Below are 18,366 nucleotides of genomic sequence, written 5' to 3' on the forward strand. Positions count from 1 at the left end.
AGTTAAAAACAAAGATTAATAAGAGTTCACAGAAGCATTCACCACAGTTCTACACTGACTGTTGCCATGACATCAACTCTATTACAATGCTTGCTCTGAGTTAAACGTATACTTCTTCCAGACATAAATTCTGTAGGTTACCTGAAGCTACCCTGAAGTAGCACTGCATAACTATCCCCTTTATTCTTGATATCTTATGTTTTTCTGTCTTTATACCTTTGTAGGTCTTCATGTTCAACCGCTCAGGAAATAGATACAGAGCTAGCAGATATACTTCCTACTACGGCCGGTATGACAACAGCATAATTTAAATCTCTTAGCTTTACAGTTTCTCTTGTTTGCTAGTTCTTGATCAAATTAATTCATTAATTTAAGAGTATGTTAATTTTTGTTCACCTGTATAAAATTCATGTTGGAGATGGATGTCAGAACTAGCAAATAAGGAAACCAATTAGCATTATGGCCAAATGAGGAAACCAATTGGCATTATCACGTAATAGCACTATAGGCTGGATTAAGTACCGGATATGCTGATTATCTCAAATTTTATATTAACGAATATGGGTGCATTAAAGCATCTGCATAGGACATTCTCCATCTATTTGAATGGGTTTTTTCAGACATGGTGAATAAGTCTTCTTGATCACGTATTAATAGTATTAAGAGCGACACTTTAAACTGGCATTCCTTGTCTTGGTCTTGTCCACTTGATAATTTATCAAAGCTAAAACCTATATTGTGCGAACATCGCCTTGTAGTTGAAAGACATGTATCATTTTCACACACATGCTACATGTGTGCAAAAAGACCATATCAATTCTAGCTGAGCAGTGAAGTAATCTCATCAATGTGGGCTTCATGCTCAACCCAGTGCTAAAGTCATCTGAACAGAGCTAGAGTTGGAAGTTAAATTGATGATGTACTTAAATTAGTCTTGGCATAAATCTTTATTAGCTTTTGGTTCAGAAATTTAACCCATTAACTAAAGTCTGCTGTGACATAATCAAATATTGGTAACTCAATTACCCCTTCAGAATTTAAATCTGTAACAAGAACTTAAGCCTGCAGTTGTTTTAAATTCTTTCTAATTTTCTGCATGTTCAAATTCTTTCTAATTTTCTGCATGTTCTATAATTTATGTTTTACAATTGTTATTCACAGTCAGTGACTCCCTAAAATTTTAGAATTTGTCCATATCCCCGTCGTTCTGTATCATACCGCAAGATAGCAATGGCCGCAACTATCGTTCATTTGGTCATATTAACACATGCATCGACACTGTTGAAAGAGCATCTCAGCAAACCACGTAACACAAAAAAAGGAAGAAACCCCACCCAAGAAGAAGGCGCACACAAGAACTACGTGGATATGGACAAAGGACCTCAAGACCGGCAACCGACACATAAAGGATAAATAGCCCCACCCAAAAAGAAGGCGCGAACACACACCCCTTTTGCTAGATGCGGTGAATGTGAGATGAAAATCTGTTTGAATGCAGGAAACGTAAAAGGAAATGTAAATTTAAATTAGCATTTGTCTACATGTTTCAGATATGGATGAATGAAGCAGACTCTACTATAAGGCTACCCATTAAAAAAAAGCCTACTATAAGGCTACCCATTAAAATAAAAAAAAAAGCCTATGTTACAGTTGCAAGCAGTGTTACATCCTCCATGATTATCTAACACTCGTGCAATTTCTCATTTATTTATTTGTTTATTTTTTCAAAACGTGCTTCTCATGATTTAACATTTAATTTTAAACAGGTTCAAGAAGGTCCAGGGTAAAACTAGAAAACAACAACCTCGAAGTATCCGATGGGCTCGATACACTTGCCAACCTAGCAATTCTCGGAGAGGGGGAATGCCTCCCTCCATCTTCTCAACCCACAACAAAGCATCCTCGCCATCGGCCAGGATGCACGTGCATTGTATGCATCCAGCCTCCGAGCGGCAAAGGTCCCAAGCACAAGCAATCTTGCACGTGCAACGTCTGCCTCACTGTGAAGCGCCGCTTCAGAACCTTAATGCTCCGGCGTGAGAAGAAACAGACAGAGAAAGAAGCTGAGACAAGTAAGAAGCAGATCGTTGATCAGTCACTGGAGATGATGATTTCAGGCAGTGAGCCCCTTCAGCGAGAAGGCAAATGTATTGGGGATGGTTCTTTGCCTCAAAGTCCGGTGATTTGTGTCGAGGGCGAGTTTGATAATGATGCTGAGAATAGAGTGATTTCGCCTTCACCTCTCAAGGCTCAGATTGATTTGAACATCCAGCCGGAGAGGGAGGAGGAGCCATCGCCAAAGTCTGATACTGGCAGCATCATGAGGCCTTTTGCTGATGCTACTGCCTAAAAGTTAATTGTTTAGGTAACAACAAGAAAAATCCGAATCGTGTTTTTCAAATGCAGGTTGTGTGCGCCAAAGGTGGGTGGGGGTTTGAAGTTTGTTGAGATCGTCGCGTGATACAGCTCTCGCTGAATCTTTGGGGAACTTGTGGAGAAGCTCGTTCGGATATGTTAGAAGTCGGACACAGCAAAGGTAAAAGAGATGAGTAAGACACGAGCTCCGGTTTTGTTGTGTAATCGTTAATAGATATAGGTGAGGGAGCATGGATGCACGAGGTACTCTTTTTCTGCCTTGTGATATAGATTCATCGAATTCAAAGGAAAAGCTGAAAGAGGTTGTATTGAGGAGATATACACTAGCTTGTCTGATATAGAAATGGAAATTTTGTGACTAAAGTGTTAGCTGAAGCTTGTTAGGGCTGGGTTTGAGCCTTTTGCACCAATCTCTACAACCCAACTTGAGGGAAGGCACGAGCAGCTTGCTTTCTTAATTTGAAATCAGCGCATGCATGTGGAATTTTGTCTGACATACAAGTTCGTGACTGATTTTGCTCTAGATCATGTCAAAATGTTTACAAAAAGATTACTATAAATGGTGAGCTTAATTTACATCCTACGTTTGAAATTACTATAAAATGATAAGCTTGATTTACGTCCTACGTTTGACCTTTAATCTGTACATAATGTTGCTCTCAAGATCGTTACGCGTTTGTATCTGAAAATTTTCACGAAACGTCTTGCAATTTTCGATGCCCTACGTTCATGGAGGACCCAAATTTGAGGAGAGAAACCCGTCAACAACCCTCAAAACCCATTTTCAGCACGCCGGAAGACTAATAGTTATTTTTTTTGAAGGCGTCTTTTGCTCAAGCATTTAAAACCGTTGTCCAGTAAATAATTCTTTTTTTTATTCTTTTTTTTTAATTAGCCAGGAAGCATCACCACACGCAAAACAACGCTACCGTTCCCCTCGGATACAACATGATTTCTTCGAGGGCCTCATACTCCATTTTTGTGACTACAGCAGCAAATGAAGACAAACTGTTTGCGCGGTTCCAACTCAAGACTCTGGCCTTAAATCTAGCTTGATAGAACTACACTGATTTCTTTACAAGCCATGGGAATTGTATGCATTTATATATAACTGTTCCCCATCTGTAAGACTTGGAGAAGCTTTTGAATTCCATATTATATACCCAATAAAAGTTCTAGACCAGGTAATTTTTACAGAAACAATGTTAGTAATATATCATATGCCAATTTTACATCTCAACACAAATGACAATTTCATGCACTATCTCAACAGATTATTCCTCGGCAAACGGATAGAAAGCATGTTCCAACCACACGACAATGAGGCACGAGCAAATATTCCGCTTGAACTGCCCTGTAATTTCCAAAAGTAAAGGATTAGAAATAAAAAGGCATATCAAGTATTTGAATGCCTGCAATAACATGAACACGATGAACAGATGGTATATAAATAATAATCACCGTATACAGCGTAAAAAGTCTAGCGAAATTAAAGCAGTGCATTACATGGACAGACAGACATAGGATCTAATAACTTTTTAAGGACTGAAACAGGACAAGTGAAACCCACTCATAGTATAAAACTGGGAGGTCTAAAGTAGTTTGTGCCCTAAAACTAGTGATTGAGCACGGAAACATGGTGCGCAGAACCAAAAATAAACGTCGCCACTGGACTCACTTCTCTAGACCACATTCTAACGTAGCCACTGAACTCGCTACTCTGGGCCACATTGTGGAGCTCCTAGAAGCGTGGCAAAAGAAGGATAAATTTTCAAAACCAACCTGTTTTGAATCTTAATCTCAAAAAAAACTCATTTCAAACTTAATTTCAAAAACCAACCCAGTTGAATCAATTACTTAATATAATAGTTATACAAAAAGAAATTTATCATGGTACTAATCAATGTATAAAACCCTAAAATTGTAGGTAATAAATACCAATAGCTATGAAACCCTAAAATTTCAGATAACGCGAACCAAACACTAATGAATCCCTAACATCACAAGTTAACCCTAACAACATCTAACTACCACAGAAATGAAAGCAACAAAGCAACAGATCTAAAGATCACAAATCATACCTAAACCAAGAGAAATTAAAGCGCAAAAGACAGAAAACAAACCAGGATGAGATCGAACAACGTAGGCTGATCGACCTTGACGAAATTGGCATCTCATGCCTTCAACTCCTCCTCGTCGGACTTATCGTCAGTCTTAGCGGAAGCAGCGTCGACGTGCTTCTTGTAGTACTCGATCACCTTCGACAGGATCTTGTTGTTGACGTTGGGGAGCGGGATCACCTTCGACAGGAAGTCGTCGTCGTCGGAAGTCGCTGGAAGTTGTCGTCGTCGGAAGTCGTTGGAGCTTGGAAGGTGGCGTCAGAAGGCGGCGTCGACGGCACTGTAAGTCCGGAGTGGGAGAGAAGCAGTCGGGAGTGGGAGAGAGGCGGCTAGGGCACAAAAGGGTTCGGGATTGGGAGAGGCTTTAAGTGTTTAGGTACGGGTCGGGTTCGGATCGGGTTCAGGGTGAAATAAGTTAAGGGGGTTTAGCGGGTTTAGCGTTTTAAGCGCTATTAAGCGCTAAAACACGCAATTACGCGCTATTCAAGCGTTATTCGAACGAAAAGCGGCTTTCTCCGCTTAAGCACGCCACCAAAGGGTTAAGCGTCGCGCTGAACCCCAGCGAACGCGAAAATCGGCGCTATAGCGTCGCTATTCTCCGCTATTTACAGCATTGTTTTTTATGTAACAAAACTTCACGGGACTTCAACTCCCGTTAAGTTTGGAAATTTTTTTTCAAAAACCGACCCAGTTTCAGCTCAACTGGGTCGGTTTTTGAAATTAAGTTTGAAACATGACGGTTTTTGGGATTTTTTTGGCAAAGAATTCTGTTTTGAAAATTTGTCTGGCAAGAGAAATACACTAGGGACGACCATGCACTCGTGCCACTGGACATCATTTTGAAACTCTCCAAGCTATTTCCTTGTGAGCAAAGGAAGCCTTAACATGTAACTCCATGCTTCTGACTGGACAATTACTCTCAAAATCCTACCTATGCTCAGAACAGGAGAACTTAGTTACCGTAAGGTAAGATCACTTAATAAACAACAATCACCTAAAATTCTTGCCACCGCGTACTACCAGTACAAGAAAATATCAACACATGGTTCCTAGATTCAAATCAGTGTTTTCAATGCGCGAGGCGTAATGCGGGGCGCAATGTCAGTTTACGCGGACATGCAAGACGCAATGCGATGCGCGCGCCCGAGTGAAGCGAGGCGCACTCAATAAAAAATTGAAATTTCACACAGAAATTTTTATTTAATCATGCAATTTAATCAAACTTTCATACTATTATATTACATCACTAACAACTATATTGCTAAATTTTATTTTTCTTCTTTACAGGTAACAAATGGCAAATCAAGTTTCAAGTTTCAACTACTAGCAGTCACACTACATCTAGCTCAAATAGCAAGAATCAATTTGTTTTATAGTGTCAAAAGAAAACCTTGTAATAGATGCTATTTTTTGTTAAGTGTTTTATTTAAAAAACCTTGTAATAGATGTGAAGTATCTTGCCAGAATGAAAGAGGTTACGAAAAAGTGCAATAAATTTTATTTTCGTACTACACCCAGCTCCAGACATCAAATTTCAATCATCTAACATATAGAGCCTAAGTCCATTAATAATAAAATCACACAAGTGATTCAGAGCTACCAAAGCAGTAAAAAAAGAAAATAAATAACAGAGCAACACAACAACTAAAAGGAAATCGGGAAAACAAAAAGAAAAAAGAAAAAAAAAGAAAAACTGAAAGGAAATCGAAAAACAATTGAGAACAGAGCAACACAACAATAATTTAACACTGAAAACAGAAACAATGTGTTAAAATACGTACAGTAAAAAAAAGAAGAAAAAAATCAGGAAACAAAAAGTAAACTGAAAGGAATCGGATGTAAAGTGAATCAGAAAAAAGGAGAAGAAACGTAAAAGGGAGAAGAACTTAAAAAAAGAAAACGAAAAGGAATCGGAAAAAAAAGTAAACTGGAAAAAAAAGAACATGTACTCGTCGTCGCGATCTGAGCTCGTCTTCACCCGTCTTCGCCCGTCGTCGTCGCCTGTCGTCGTCGTCCGTCGTCTTCGCGAGCCGGAGGAGCTGAGTTCTTTTTTGCTTTCGAGTTGGAGAATGGGTCGGAGAAGGAGCGATGAAACGTCAAAACCCTAGCCAGATGCCTCCTTTTTGCTTTCGGGTTCAAGTCAAAGTCGGGTAAGTACCCAATAACCGCTTGTTGACATCGTCAAATTGAGGCGCACGCTTGGGCGCTTGAGTCGGACACTTCGGGGCAGTCCCCAGGCGCGCGCCCGACGCACGTGTAGCGCCCCGCAGCAAGTGCGGGGCGCTACTCCATTGCGCCGAAGCACTTCGCGCCCGAGGCGCGCGCCTCTGTGCGCTTTTTAAATCACTGGTTCAAATATAGAGCTCATTGCTACACTGTCAATCGCGGTGCATAAAACAAGCTGAGCTATATAATTAACAAGCATGGATCAATTATTCAAGAAGAACCCCATTGTGCTTGTAATGACCTCAGCAAAGTAAAGTCATGATAGGCTTGCTGATCATTCATTCAACTTGGTAGAGTTTTGCTGCCTCAAGGTTGAAGCACTAGCCAAACTTGAAACTTATAGAAGAAAAATGAACGTCTTGAAGTTTCAGTTGACACTGAACTGAAACTCCAGTTTAAATTTGTCCAAATTTATGAGGCTTGAACTAAATGAAACTCGGAAATTATAATAGGAAAGTCCTCTACGAGTCTCATTCCATGTGGTTTCAAATTAGTAGTAGTTATTCTCGCTGAATTTCAACTTAGAAAATGACGAGACAGGAATTAGCTTAGCTAGATCACTTTCCATTGCTCTCTAATAAGTGTGGTATCTACAAAGATAATCAATGTAAGACGCATTATTAAGGAAACAAGCTTCAGCTTGGCTTGCTTGCTAATGTAGACAAGGTACAATGCCTTGTAACTGGTATCCAAATACAAGCATGATAGCCAAAACCCATAAAAATAAGGTTTTCATTAACAGCCTCTTTAATGCTTCACCTTGGCTTATTTGTTAATGCAAAAACAAACACAATGTCTCCTGACTTATATACAAGTATGACAGCCAAAACCAATACAAATAAGGTGTTCACTAATAGCTTCTTCAATGGTCGACCCATAAAAATTTCTTGGCAAACTTCAAAAAGAAACGAGGGAAAAGAAGAAAATAAGAGTTTAAATGTCATTCCTTTATCCAGTTCATGTGGAAACTAAAAAAATTATTTTTCCATTTTATTTTTTCTAATCCAATGGAAGTAAGCAATTGATTCAGACCTCCTTGGATCTTGTTACATACTCATTGTATATCAGTCAGCTGTTGCCAAATATTGATTGCACTTGCTGGAAAACATCTCCATATCAAAATTGAGCTTCAACCGATTAGCTTCTTTGGAGTCGAAGTTTACTAATCGTAGTTGTCATTCCAAGTTGCCGAAACAGATTTACAAATTGTAGCAAGCAACCCATAATAGCTATAATTTTCCAGACTGTAATTTAAGTAGTTTAACTAAAACTATGATCCATTGAGATACAGAATGGATTTATCTTTAAAAAATTCTTGATGCAAAAAGGAAAGTGTTATATTCTGATGAGAAAAAAGATGAGAGGAAGCAGCTCGCTTTTACTTGAGATTTTTTGGCGTTAAAGACATCAAGCCTACCTGACGTTTGATAGAAGTAAACCTAACTTTTAAGGGCAGACAATTGCAGTTTACTAGATTTCGAATCGTATAAAAAAAACTCAGAATTGTACGTTAAGGATTACGTGACTCAAAGTAAAGAAAACTACAGCTAAGAAAATTCCAGAGGTAAACAGACCCTTAATTGCTCTCTCCCCATTTCTTTACTTTTCCCTTCCCATTTCACTTTGTTTCTCTTACCTAACTTTCTCTGAAACCAAACATAAGTGTACAAGCAGTAACTGGTTTATGCTAGCATAACATCTCTCGGAATCATAATGGGATCATCATTAAGAGTTGGCATACATAATGCCTCTGAATCTTAATCTATGCCATATTATCCACATGTATAATTACCCGCGCATAAGAAGTTTATGAGGATAAATTAAACTTTAAGTACCTAAAAGTTCTTAAATATCTGCACTTACATGTCTTAATCGCATTTCCCCCCCCTCCTCATATACCCATCTCAATACCTAATTTCATTTAAAAAAAACTCCCCCAAATTTAAGGCACTTCTCTTGGTGAGATTTTTCCAGTAGGAAGTGGTACAGATGACGAATTCGGAGGCTGCTTGCATGGATTATATGCACGCCTAGAATGTGGGAGAAGTTAGCGGCGCATTCGGTCAGGTAAGCAATTCTAAGAAAGCAATTGATTTAGGGTTGTTGGGTGCTTATAGGGATAAGTAACTCTTCGAAGGGGTAAGTCCAACAAAGAAGGGGGAATGTTCGGGCATGAAATGTAATAGATCAATCTTTGGCAGAGGGGATACCTCCTCACCTAGTTCCGAGTCCCCCCCCAGCGATCAGTAGTCAAGAGCCGGCGCTGGGCAACGCGGCGATGAAGGAGTTGTAAGACGACTCCAGGTCGAAATTGAGCTGCCTCGCCTGCTGCTCCGTCAGCGATCCGTCGGCCACCGCCCATCTTGCTCAGCCTGCGCATCCACTCCTCACCTTCAACCTTCCCTCGAAATCAGGAGGCAGTATCCCTCCCCGAGCTTCGCGAGGGAGCCGCCCAGATCCGACAGCAGCGATGCACCTGGTCAGCACCGCCACCATGTTCAGCTCCACACCGAGTCCATGGCCGTTATGAAGTGCTGCACGCACTCCCGCCACGGCGGGGCGGCCGAGGCGGAGCTCGACGAGGACGACGCCGCCCGTGCTCTACGGTGGCGGGACGCCGAGACGAAGGAGGCGGTTGAGGGCGCCGGGGCAGTCCATCCTGTAGGCGGCGGCGAAGCGGTCGAACGGACGGGGGCAGCGGCCGTCTGGAGGCAGGAGGCCCAGGGTTTTGAACTGGGCGATGAGCTTCAGGCACTCGGACTCGTAGTCGGAGGAGGAGACGAGATCGCGGACGTAGGCCTTCTCGAGCTTCTCGGTGGTCTTGATGATCGCGTAGAGGTCGGCGAAGCTGTCGTACATCTCGCGCTCTCTCTTGTCGTTCCACAGCTTGACCTCGTTCGCCATGGCCATGTGGTGGATCTGAGCAGCCTTTTAGGGTTTCGATTTCTAGGGTTAGGGTTTGAGATTTTTTTTTTTTTTTTTTTTTTTTTTTTTGGGGGAGGCGAAGGCGGAAATGGTCGTTCGACTTTAATTGGTTCGAGTTTGTTCGCGACGCTTCGGCGTTGTTTTGATCAGGTTTATTGCGTAGGCCCATTGATTTATAAAACGAACGGCCTCTTCTTTGCAAAGTACGACCTCCAAGCCCAGGGGCCAGGGTGGGGAACGAATCAGATTAAATCAAATATTAAGAAGCGTTTGTATTTGTATTCGTTTCGTTTAAAGTTTTTTACTTTATTTTTTATCTTATGAAGTGATATTTCTTAAATTTTAAAAATTCTACTTTTAATTTTTGTGCCCTATCAGAGTGAAAACCCTTGGCTTCGCCCCTACGCATATCCATTTTGCTAAAGATTTTGATTTTTAAATAGTATTGGTATCTACAATTGAATATATATATACTTCTAACGTGTATTGTTAGAAAACTGATTTAAGACTCTTTAAGTCTCTCAGAATTAGTATATAGAACTAAAATATAGCATCATGTATGAAAAAAAAATACAAATTACGAGCATTCAAATTCTAATAGATACTTGATAAGCAAATGAATTGAATATATATCAGGCTGAATTCTATTTATTTATAATTTAGAATAGTAAATTATTTAAGACTTTTTGTTTAAAACTAATGAATCAGATATACCCAATAGTTCCTTGAATAATTAATAAACTATTCGTTAATATTTTGGTTTGTTTCCACCCCCATTTTAAGCTTCATTAATTTGAAGATTATATGCATTTTCGCAAGTCTTGAATTTTAAGCGTTTTATGTACTCTCCAAGTGTTTGAATTATCATTATTTTAAAGGTAGTAGGTACCTTTCAAGTTTTTGAATTTTCATTATTTTAAAGAATTTATGTATTTTTTCAAGTCTTGAAATCCTTATTACTTTAGACATATATTCTGTGTAATTTTCCATATCACAACGGTAAAAATAGTGGGATTAAACTATGTAGGTTACTTATTTAAACATGTGCTAATAGACATTAATTGCGATAATAAGTTTAATGCATTAGACTTCCAGTGCCATCCAATTCACATGCAACACACATAAAAGCTTAGATTTTGATGGTGGGTGTAGTAATCTTTGCTGATTATATACTTATTTAAACATGTGATTATATACTTATTTAAACATGTGCTAATAGACATTACTTGCGATAATAAGTTTAATGTATTAGACTTCCAATTCACATGCAACACATATAAAAGCTTATTTATTTTTATTTTGATATAAAAATTACTTTCATACTTATGTCCACGTGCAACGTGATTATATATCTTTAAATGAGCATCATGATTATCCATTAAACTTGCTATCCCTAAAAATTTTCTTAGCAAACATCAAATGATTGGTGCTTTTTTGTATTTGAGTTTTCTGAAATTACTCATGATGATCATTTCAAAGGATAGTTCACACACACAAAAAGTATCATCACAAAAATTAAACGTAAAATTAAATACACGTGCAACGCACGTGCACCATACTAGTATATATAATTATATAAAGAGATATATACATATATAAGAAAGTATACACTGTAAACTTATATATACTTATACATATATTATACTTATATAAGAGAGAGTATACTTATATATACTTATATACTAACTTATATATACTTATACATATATTATACTTATATAAGAGAGAGTATACTTATATATACTTATATACTAAGAGAAATTATATATATATCAATATATATATATATATATATATCAGGACGTTTCCTATACGCATAATGCATACGCATTTTCCGACCTGGGGGACTTTTTTGCAAAAATCGCACACGAGAAAGCTTTCTCGTGATCACTTTTGGTTTTCACCCTTTCCCATTTTTCGAGGCTCACTCCTGATATTTCTCCCCAAAACGTGTGCTTCCCTAACAAAAATCCCCAAATCCCTCAAATCGTTCCCAAAAAAATCCCCCAAATTCGTCCGACGTCGAACCTTCAGATAAGCTGTCGATCTCGGCCTCGTCAGCTCCGTCGAAGCAAGCTGCGGTCGGAAAACCCCTCCTCCTTCCGACGTCAAACCTTCAGCTCCCCCGCGATCTCGGCCTCGTCAGCTCCGTCGAAGCAAGCTGCGGTCGGAAAACGTCCTGGTCCGCATCTTGCCCGACGACGACGAAGCCCTAATCACCCGACGACGAAGCTCGCATCTCGCCCGACGACGAAGCCCTATTCTCGCCCGACGACGAATCCCCAAATCCACATTAAATCTCCCAACTCAGGTAACGATCAAGCCCCAATTTTTTTACCTATTATCTGTTATTTTCGTCCATAGGGTTTATCTGTTATCAGTTTATCTCTCAAAATTGATGCTGGAATAAGCGAGCTCCGTCGTGACAAATACGTTGGCCAACTCCTTCTCGAGCTCGACGTCGGACCCCCAAATCGGACCAACACCGCCTCGCCTCCCTCCCAACGTCGGACCACTAACGTCGGACCCCCAAATCGGAGCTCGCTGTAATTTCCGACCACCGCGAGACCCCTCCTCCCTTTCTCCTCTGCCACGACTACGAAGTCTGAGCTCGATCTTAAATCTCCCAACTCAGGTAACGATCAAGCCCCAATTTTTTACCTATTATCTGTTATTTTCATCCATAGGGTTTATCTGTTATCAGTTTATCTCTCAAAATTGATGCTGGAATAATCAGTTTATCTCTTAAATCTCTCAAAATTTTTGTGTAGTTGATCTGTTTTTGCTGGAATAATTGATGCAATGAACTTCAACATTGACTGTAATTCTGCAGCGATGAATCTGCGTTATGCCCTAGATGACTTGTGCGTTTTTGCCATGTTGCCTACATATGATTATCTGTTGTTGCTGGAATAATCAGTTTATCTCTCAAACTTAATGCTGGAATAATCAGTTTATCTCTTAAATCTCTCAAAATTTTTGTGTAGTTGATCTGTTTTTGCTGGAATAATTGATGCAATGGAAAAATTTTGTTAAATGGTCAAAGTTCCCAAAATACATCTGTTTCCTGGAAAACTAGTCAGACTTTGTAAGGTTTGGTAGCTATATTATTCAAAATTGGCAGATTGAAAATTTTGTTAATTGTTAATTGTTCAAAAATTAACCGTGGTAGAATTTTCTCAGAATTTTGTTAATTCAAAATTGGCAGATTGAAATGGCTTCATCATCAACTGTGGAAGGTAACTCATGTGTTGAAGTTGATATTAGATTCATATTGAAACAATGCGAGTGTGGTGAATTAGCGGATGTGAAGATAACGAAGTCGAACAAGAACAATAACCGTGGTAGAATTTACTACTCGTGTAAAAGGCAAAAGTGCGGCTCGTTTTTGGGCTGGTGCAAGATTTTATCAGTTGAACAAATACCACTCGTCATTGCCCCACCAGAGGCGCGTGACGTGGTTGTTGTACGTGAAAAAGTGTTGTGGAAATGGTTAACTGTTATAGCTTTTTTGTTGTCTTTTTCTTTGGCCATGAAAGAAATTATGTGATGTGTTGGAATAAAACAAGACTTTGTAAGCGAGGAAATTATGTGTTGTGGAATTGGTATTTTGTAATGCTTCACGCTTTGATGTGTTGGAATGAAACAAGTTTGTTAATTTTTGTGTTTTGTGTTGAAATAACCGTGATGTGTTGGAATGAAACAAGCTTTGTTAATTTTTTTATTTGTTTTTTTTTCGTAGGTCCATAATTGGATGAAAGGAGCAGTGGTGTTTTGTGTATTTACCATGTTACAGAGTTGATGAGCTTGCATTGTGTATTTACCATGTTACAGAGTTGATGAGCTTGCATTGGTTAAATAAAGTGATTTTTAGGCCGACTCTCTTAGTCATTCAATTTATTCCAATTTGTCTCTTCGTGTAACCAGGTTCATGAGTAAAGGCATGTGACTATTTTTTTATTTACTCATGCTCTTTAATCCATTGTTTCTGACATGAGTAAGGACTAGCTGAACATCCTATAAAGGGGTGAATTATACCATATTGTAATGTAGATAATCTCAGTTCCTGTATCTGATCAGTACTAGCAAGTTGGAATAAATTGAACATCAAGAGACGCAGAAGGATGAGAACAAGAAACCAATCCATAAATAATGACTATGAGAAACTTGCATGTTTACAACTCAGCACAAATGAAAATTCATATCAGTTAACAAAACCAGCAACACCATAAACTTGCATGTTTACAACTCAAGTCCCAGCAGAAAATTCAGCAACACCATAAACTTGCATGTTTACAACTCAAGTCCCAGCAGAAAATACAGCAACACCATAAACTTGCATGTTTACAACTCAAGTCCCAGCAGAAAATACAGCAACACCATAAACTTGCATGTTTACAACTCAAGTCCCAGCAGAAAAATCAGTACACATTACAATACATTGCAATCAAACATAAACAACTAGGTAGTTAAATGTTGACAATAATCAGACCACTCCTGATTCAAGCTCCTAGTTAACACACTCCTCATTCAAGCTCCTGATTCATAAGCTCCTGATTCAAGCTCCTGATTCAAACAACAGAAATCAGTTTGAGAAACATATAAGCTTTTGAAGTAAGTTAGGTAATTATTTAAAAAATTAGTATTATTGAAGTAAGTTAGCAAATCTGTTATTGAAATCAAGCGAGGGAAAAAAGAGGTAAAAGCCTTTGTACATCACAAATCAAAAGCATATACTTGGATCTAATTACTACTATGTTTTGGGACTCGCCATTGATAATCTTCATAAGAAAGTCCACAGAAATCACAAACCTGTTAGCAAATCTGTTATTGAAATAAGTTAGCAAATCTGTTACTGAAATAAGCAAGACGATGCATCAGATACCGAATGGGACACGATTCCTGTACATATAAAAACAAGAGACTATGACAAAATTTAAGTAGCATACAGATTTTCAAAGATACAATTCACTCTGCCAGGAAAAAAATTGAATAGCGACTCTTGAACTACATATAGTAAAAAGGGTTAACCGCACAGACCACACATGGTTTCATTGTTTTGAACTTCCTACCCCTGTATCACCATCCATGCAATGGACCGAAGCCACTAGTTAATATCACGCCAAGACCAGCCATAGTAACAGTAGCAAATAATCATAAGTTATCCACTACCAGAAATAAGACAGAACCATTACCCTCTTAATCTTCAAAAAGATCCACATCTTCACTTGATGACTCATTACCCTCTTGCAAATTTGTATCACCGCTTGTAGAAAACCTACATTATATTAAAATATCCATACATATATACATCAAGAAGGATACTAGAATGTGAAAAATAAGACAACATAAATAATAAAAGAATTATTACTTACGGATTTGTGAGTGCCGGACAATTTCGCTTATCATGTGATTGGCCTACTTTACCACACCCGTGGCAACGTCTATCTTTTTTATTTTTTGCTCTAGCCATTGCTTTCTCTTTTCCCCCCTTCAACCTTTTGCCGCACCCTTTTGCTCGCACTTGATCGGGTTCATTGAAACTATTTTGAAAAGTACAAGAATCATGCACACTAGTACCATCATCCATTAAATTACTACTCATTTGATTACTTTTCTCGGTGAAGCTCTTTGCAACCGTGCGGCTACTAATGAATTGGTCGATTTGCTCATTAATGATACGCACTCCATCGGTAAACATCTTCCTCGTTTCTTCACATACAAGGGACTTGTCAACTAATTCCAAAGATGATTGGATAAATTGACTCCGTGTTAAAAGATAAGAATTGTCAGGGTTTATCTGCATACCTTTATCATCAACCACTGTCCCCGATTTTGCAGACTTAGTCCACCTCTTTAAGATGTATTTATCGGGCAATATTTCAGCATCAAATTTCATCAAGTAGGAGATAATGTGAGTACATACGATTCCGGCACTTTCAAACTTTTTACAACTACAAGAAACCAAATCCAAGTCCTTGTCATAAACGATTTCGCGGACTTTGCTTGTTGCGAGCTTCTTTCTTTGAATTTGATACACACTCTGATTGTCAGTTGCCCTAACAAACTGTAACTTGTAGTTAAAGCTGTCACACACTTCAGCCTCAAACTTGAAATACATCTCATTAGTGTAAATATCAACCATTTGCTCCAAAAAGTCATGATTTATTCTAAGTTTAGGTTTCTCAATCAAGTCTTTGTGATCGGCCATCAACTCCTCGTGACGTTGGCGCACTAGTCCCCTGCCAAACTGTATCATAAAATCCACCAATGAATTATTCTTCGAAACAAATTTCTTGAAGAATGCATGTCCACTTTCTGCTCGTTGACTACTTGACATGTCAACTGAGAAAACGTGATTAACATATGCAGGAATCCATCTTGACCGAAGTTCATATTGGTCTTGCAACCACCTGTTTCCTTCTAACCCACTTTTCTTAATCAGACTTTCCCATTGTAAATCAAATTCTTCAGGAGTCTCTGATTTCCAAATGCAAGCCGAGAACTCACTTTTATAAATACTATACTTCACTGCATCAATTTTCTCAGAAAACTTCATTAATATATGCCAACTACAATACCTGTCAAAAGAATTAAATAAAGTGTTAAAAAGAAAGACTATGCATATAAATATTTTTAATAATATACACAAACTATAATACCTGTGAAAAGTATTTGGAAGAACAAGAGGGAATGCCTTAGTCATCGCTGGGTCTTGATCGGTAATAATCATCTTCGGGGCACCACCAGGCATACTTTCCAAAAATTGAGTAAATAACCATACAAAATCATCAACGCTCTCATGATTCAAAAATCCACAAGCAAAAATAATTGTTTGACCATGATTGTTAACCCCCATTATTGGTGCAAATATAAGGCCATAGCGATTAGTGTTATAAGTAGTATCAAAGATTACAACATCACCGAAATAATTGTAAGCCCACCTTGATCTTGCATCGGACCAAAAACAACGAGTAATCTTTTGTTCCTCATCGGCCTCAATTTGAAAAGTAAATGAGGGATTCTTTCCTTGTTTCAATTTTAAATACTCATAAAACATTTCTCCATCGTGCCCCTTCATATCAGCACGTATATCCCTCTCATGATTATATAAATCTCTTTGAGTGCACCCAATATTTTCTATACCTCCAGATTGTACTCCAAGAAAACTAAATTGTTGATGCTGAGATATATTCACCATGGAGAGCTGTTTAGTTAAAGACTTTGTTGCAGCTGAAACGTTACGATGGGACCTCAAAAGATGAATATTTGATGGTGTTGATAGCGGGTGACTGTGCTCATCATTAAAAACAGTATCAATGTATTTTCCGGAGTTTGATTTTAAAACTGCAATTTTGGCAGTACAATCCTCAGCTAATCTTCCTCGACGTCTTTTCTTTCCAACATCCGCGATTTTTAGAGATTTTCCTTGTTTAAAACAAACATACTCCTTCCTTCTTATTTTACAACTTCCCGCCTCTTTCTAAGTAGTCCAAGACCTTACACTAAACCCAGCTGCTTTAGCATAAGCATTGTAGAATGTCAAAACATCATCTATTGTGTCAAATTCTTGCCCCTTTTTTGGCCTCAACTCATCTGATACTTGAGGAGTATATATCAAATCATCGTCGTCCAAGTTTAATTCATTAGCTACATTTTGACAGCTAGACCCTACTCCAATGTCCAAGTTTTCCATGTCTCACAACAGATTCGATACCTGCGACCAACATATATGGCAACTGTTTTAAGTTAACAAAACTTTACAAAAGCCCCTACTTCAATACATAACTATTAATGAAGGTAGATGTCTACTTAATTATGATTAACAATTTTAATAAATGTTAACTGATTGTTTCTGGGGAGTACTAAATAACAGACTCAATGAAGCATACAAATTCAGGGACGAGAATTAACCAACCAAGATTCAAAATAGCAGAGTTGCATACAAGTTCACAGACACCAGCCAGTACAACAACACCCATTTGAACCAGGTCATAGGAATATTTACATATTCGCCTTGTTCAAGCGTGGCACAAGTACTATTTTGAGATCTATTGCTCAACTGACAGTAAAACCTAAGTTAGTTTATTCACCAATAGAGTTCATTTAGTCGAACAATGGATTAAAAAAAGGGGCTATTACAAACACCTTCATCTGATTTGCCGCTGTGGACTAGACTGTCCTGGGATGAAGTTGAGGGGCGTTATATTATAAATCTCGTCAAATATATAAGTCAAATAACATTGAGCATTGAAAACAACCATTAAAAAGGTAGATATTTTTTCTTCCCCGATTAATAACCTCCCAAATTATCAAATAAATCGCTGGATGTTGTGCACGCATCAATTCAAAAAAAAAAAGATGCGATCTTTATCAATAAGCAACAGATAAATCCCCAGAAACGAAAAAAGAAAAAAAAAGAGGAATAAAAATAGGAAAGCCGACCTGGGCCTTATTGAAGAAGACGGAGCTTTCGACGTCGGACGAATTGGGAAGGAGCGGCGGACCAGGACGTTTTCCGACCGTAGCTTGCTTCGACGGAGCTGACGAGGCCGAGATCGCGGGGGGGCTGAAGGTTCGACGTCGGAAGGAGGAGGGGTTTTCCGACCGCAGCTTGCTTCGACGGAGCTGACGAGGCCGAGATCGACATCTTATCTGAAGGTTCGACGTCGGACGAATTTGGGGGATTTTTTTGGGAACGATTTGAGGGATTTGGGGA

The 18,366-nt window shown here is 38.7% G+C and overlaps 2 protein-coding genes, 1 long non-coding RNA gene and 1 pseudogene across 3 annotated transcripts in view; 2 read left to right on the plus strand and 2 right to left on the minus strand.

Annotated features, from left to right (window-relative positions):
• The window catches only part of LOC109834235 (B3 domain-containing protein Os07g0563300-like), a 26,915-nt gene extending 23,963 nt beyond the window's left edge, over positions 1-2,952 (plus strand). Inside the window, exons 11-12 of the mRNA XM_020402215.1 lie at positions 225-289; positions 1,767-2,952. Of these exons, the coding sequence (XP_020257804.1) occupies positions 225-289; positions 1,767-2,350 (649 nt within the window). The 3' untranslated portion in view covers positions 2,351-2,952. The remainder of the gene's footprint in view (positions 1-224; positions 290-1,766) is intronic.
• Positions 3,500-9,767, minus strand: LOC109834236 (annotated as a pseudogene).
• LOC109832306 lies at positions 12,075-13,155 on the plus strand. Its single transcript, XR_002244692.1, has 2 exons — positions 12,075-12,282; positions 12,856-13,155. It is a non-coding gene; the product is annotated as an uncharacterized LOC109832306 (long non-coding RNA).
• LOC109832307 (protein FAR1-RELATED SEQUENCE 1-like) lies at positions 14,925-17,354 on the minus strand. The gene is made up of 2 exons (XM_020399728.1): positions 17,221-17,354; positions 14,925-15,897 (listed from the first exon to the last, which is right to left on the minus strand). The coding sequence occupies exons 1-2, from the start codon at positions 17,341-17,343 to the stop codon at positions 15,019-15,021; spliced, it is 1,002 nt and encodes a 333-aa protein (XP_020255317.1). The 5' UTR covers positions 17,344-17,354; the 3' UTR covers positions 14,925-15,018.

Source organism: Asparagus officinalis, chromosome 3 (assembly GCF_001876935.1).
Source record: "Asparagus officinalis chromosome 3, Aspof.V1, whole genome shotgun sequence".
Lineage (NCBI taxonomy): Eukaryota > Viridiplantae > Streptophyta > Magnoliopsida > Asparagales > Asparagaceae > Asparagus > Asparagus officinalis.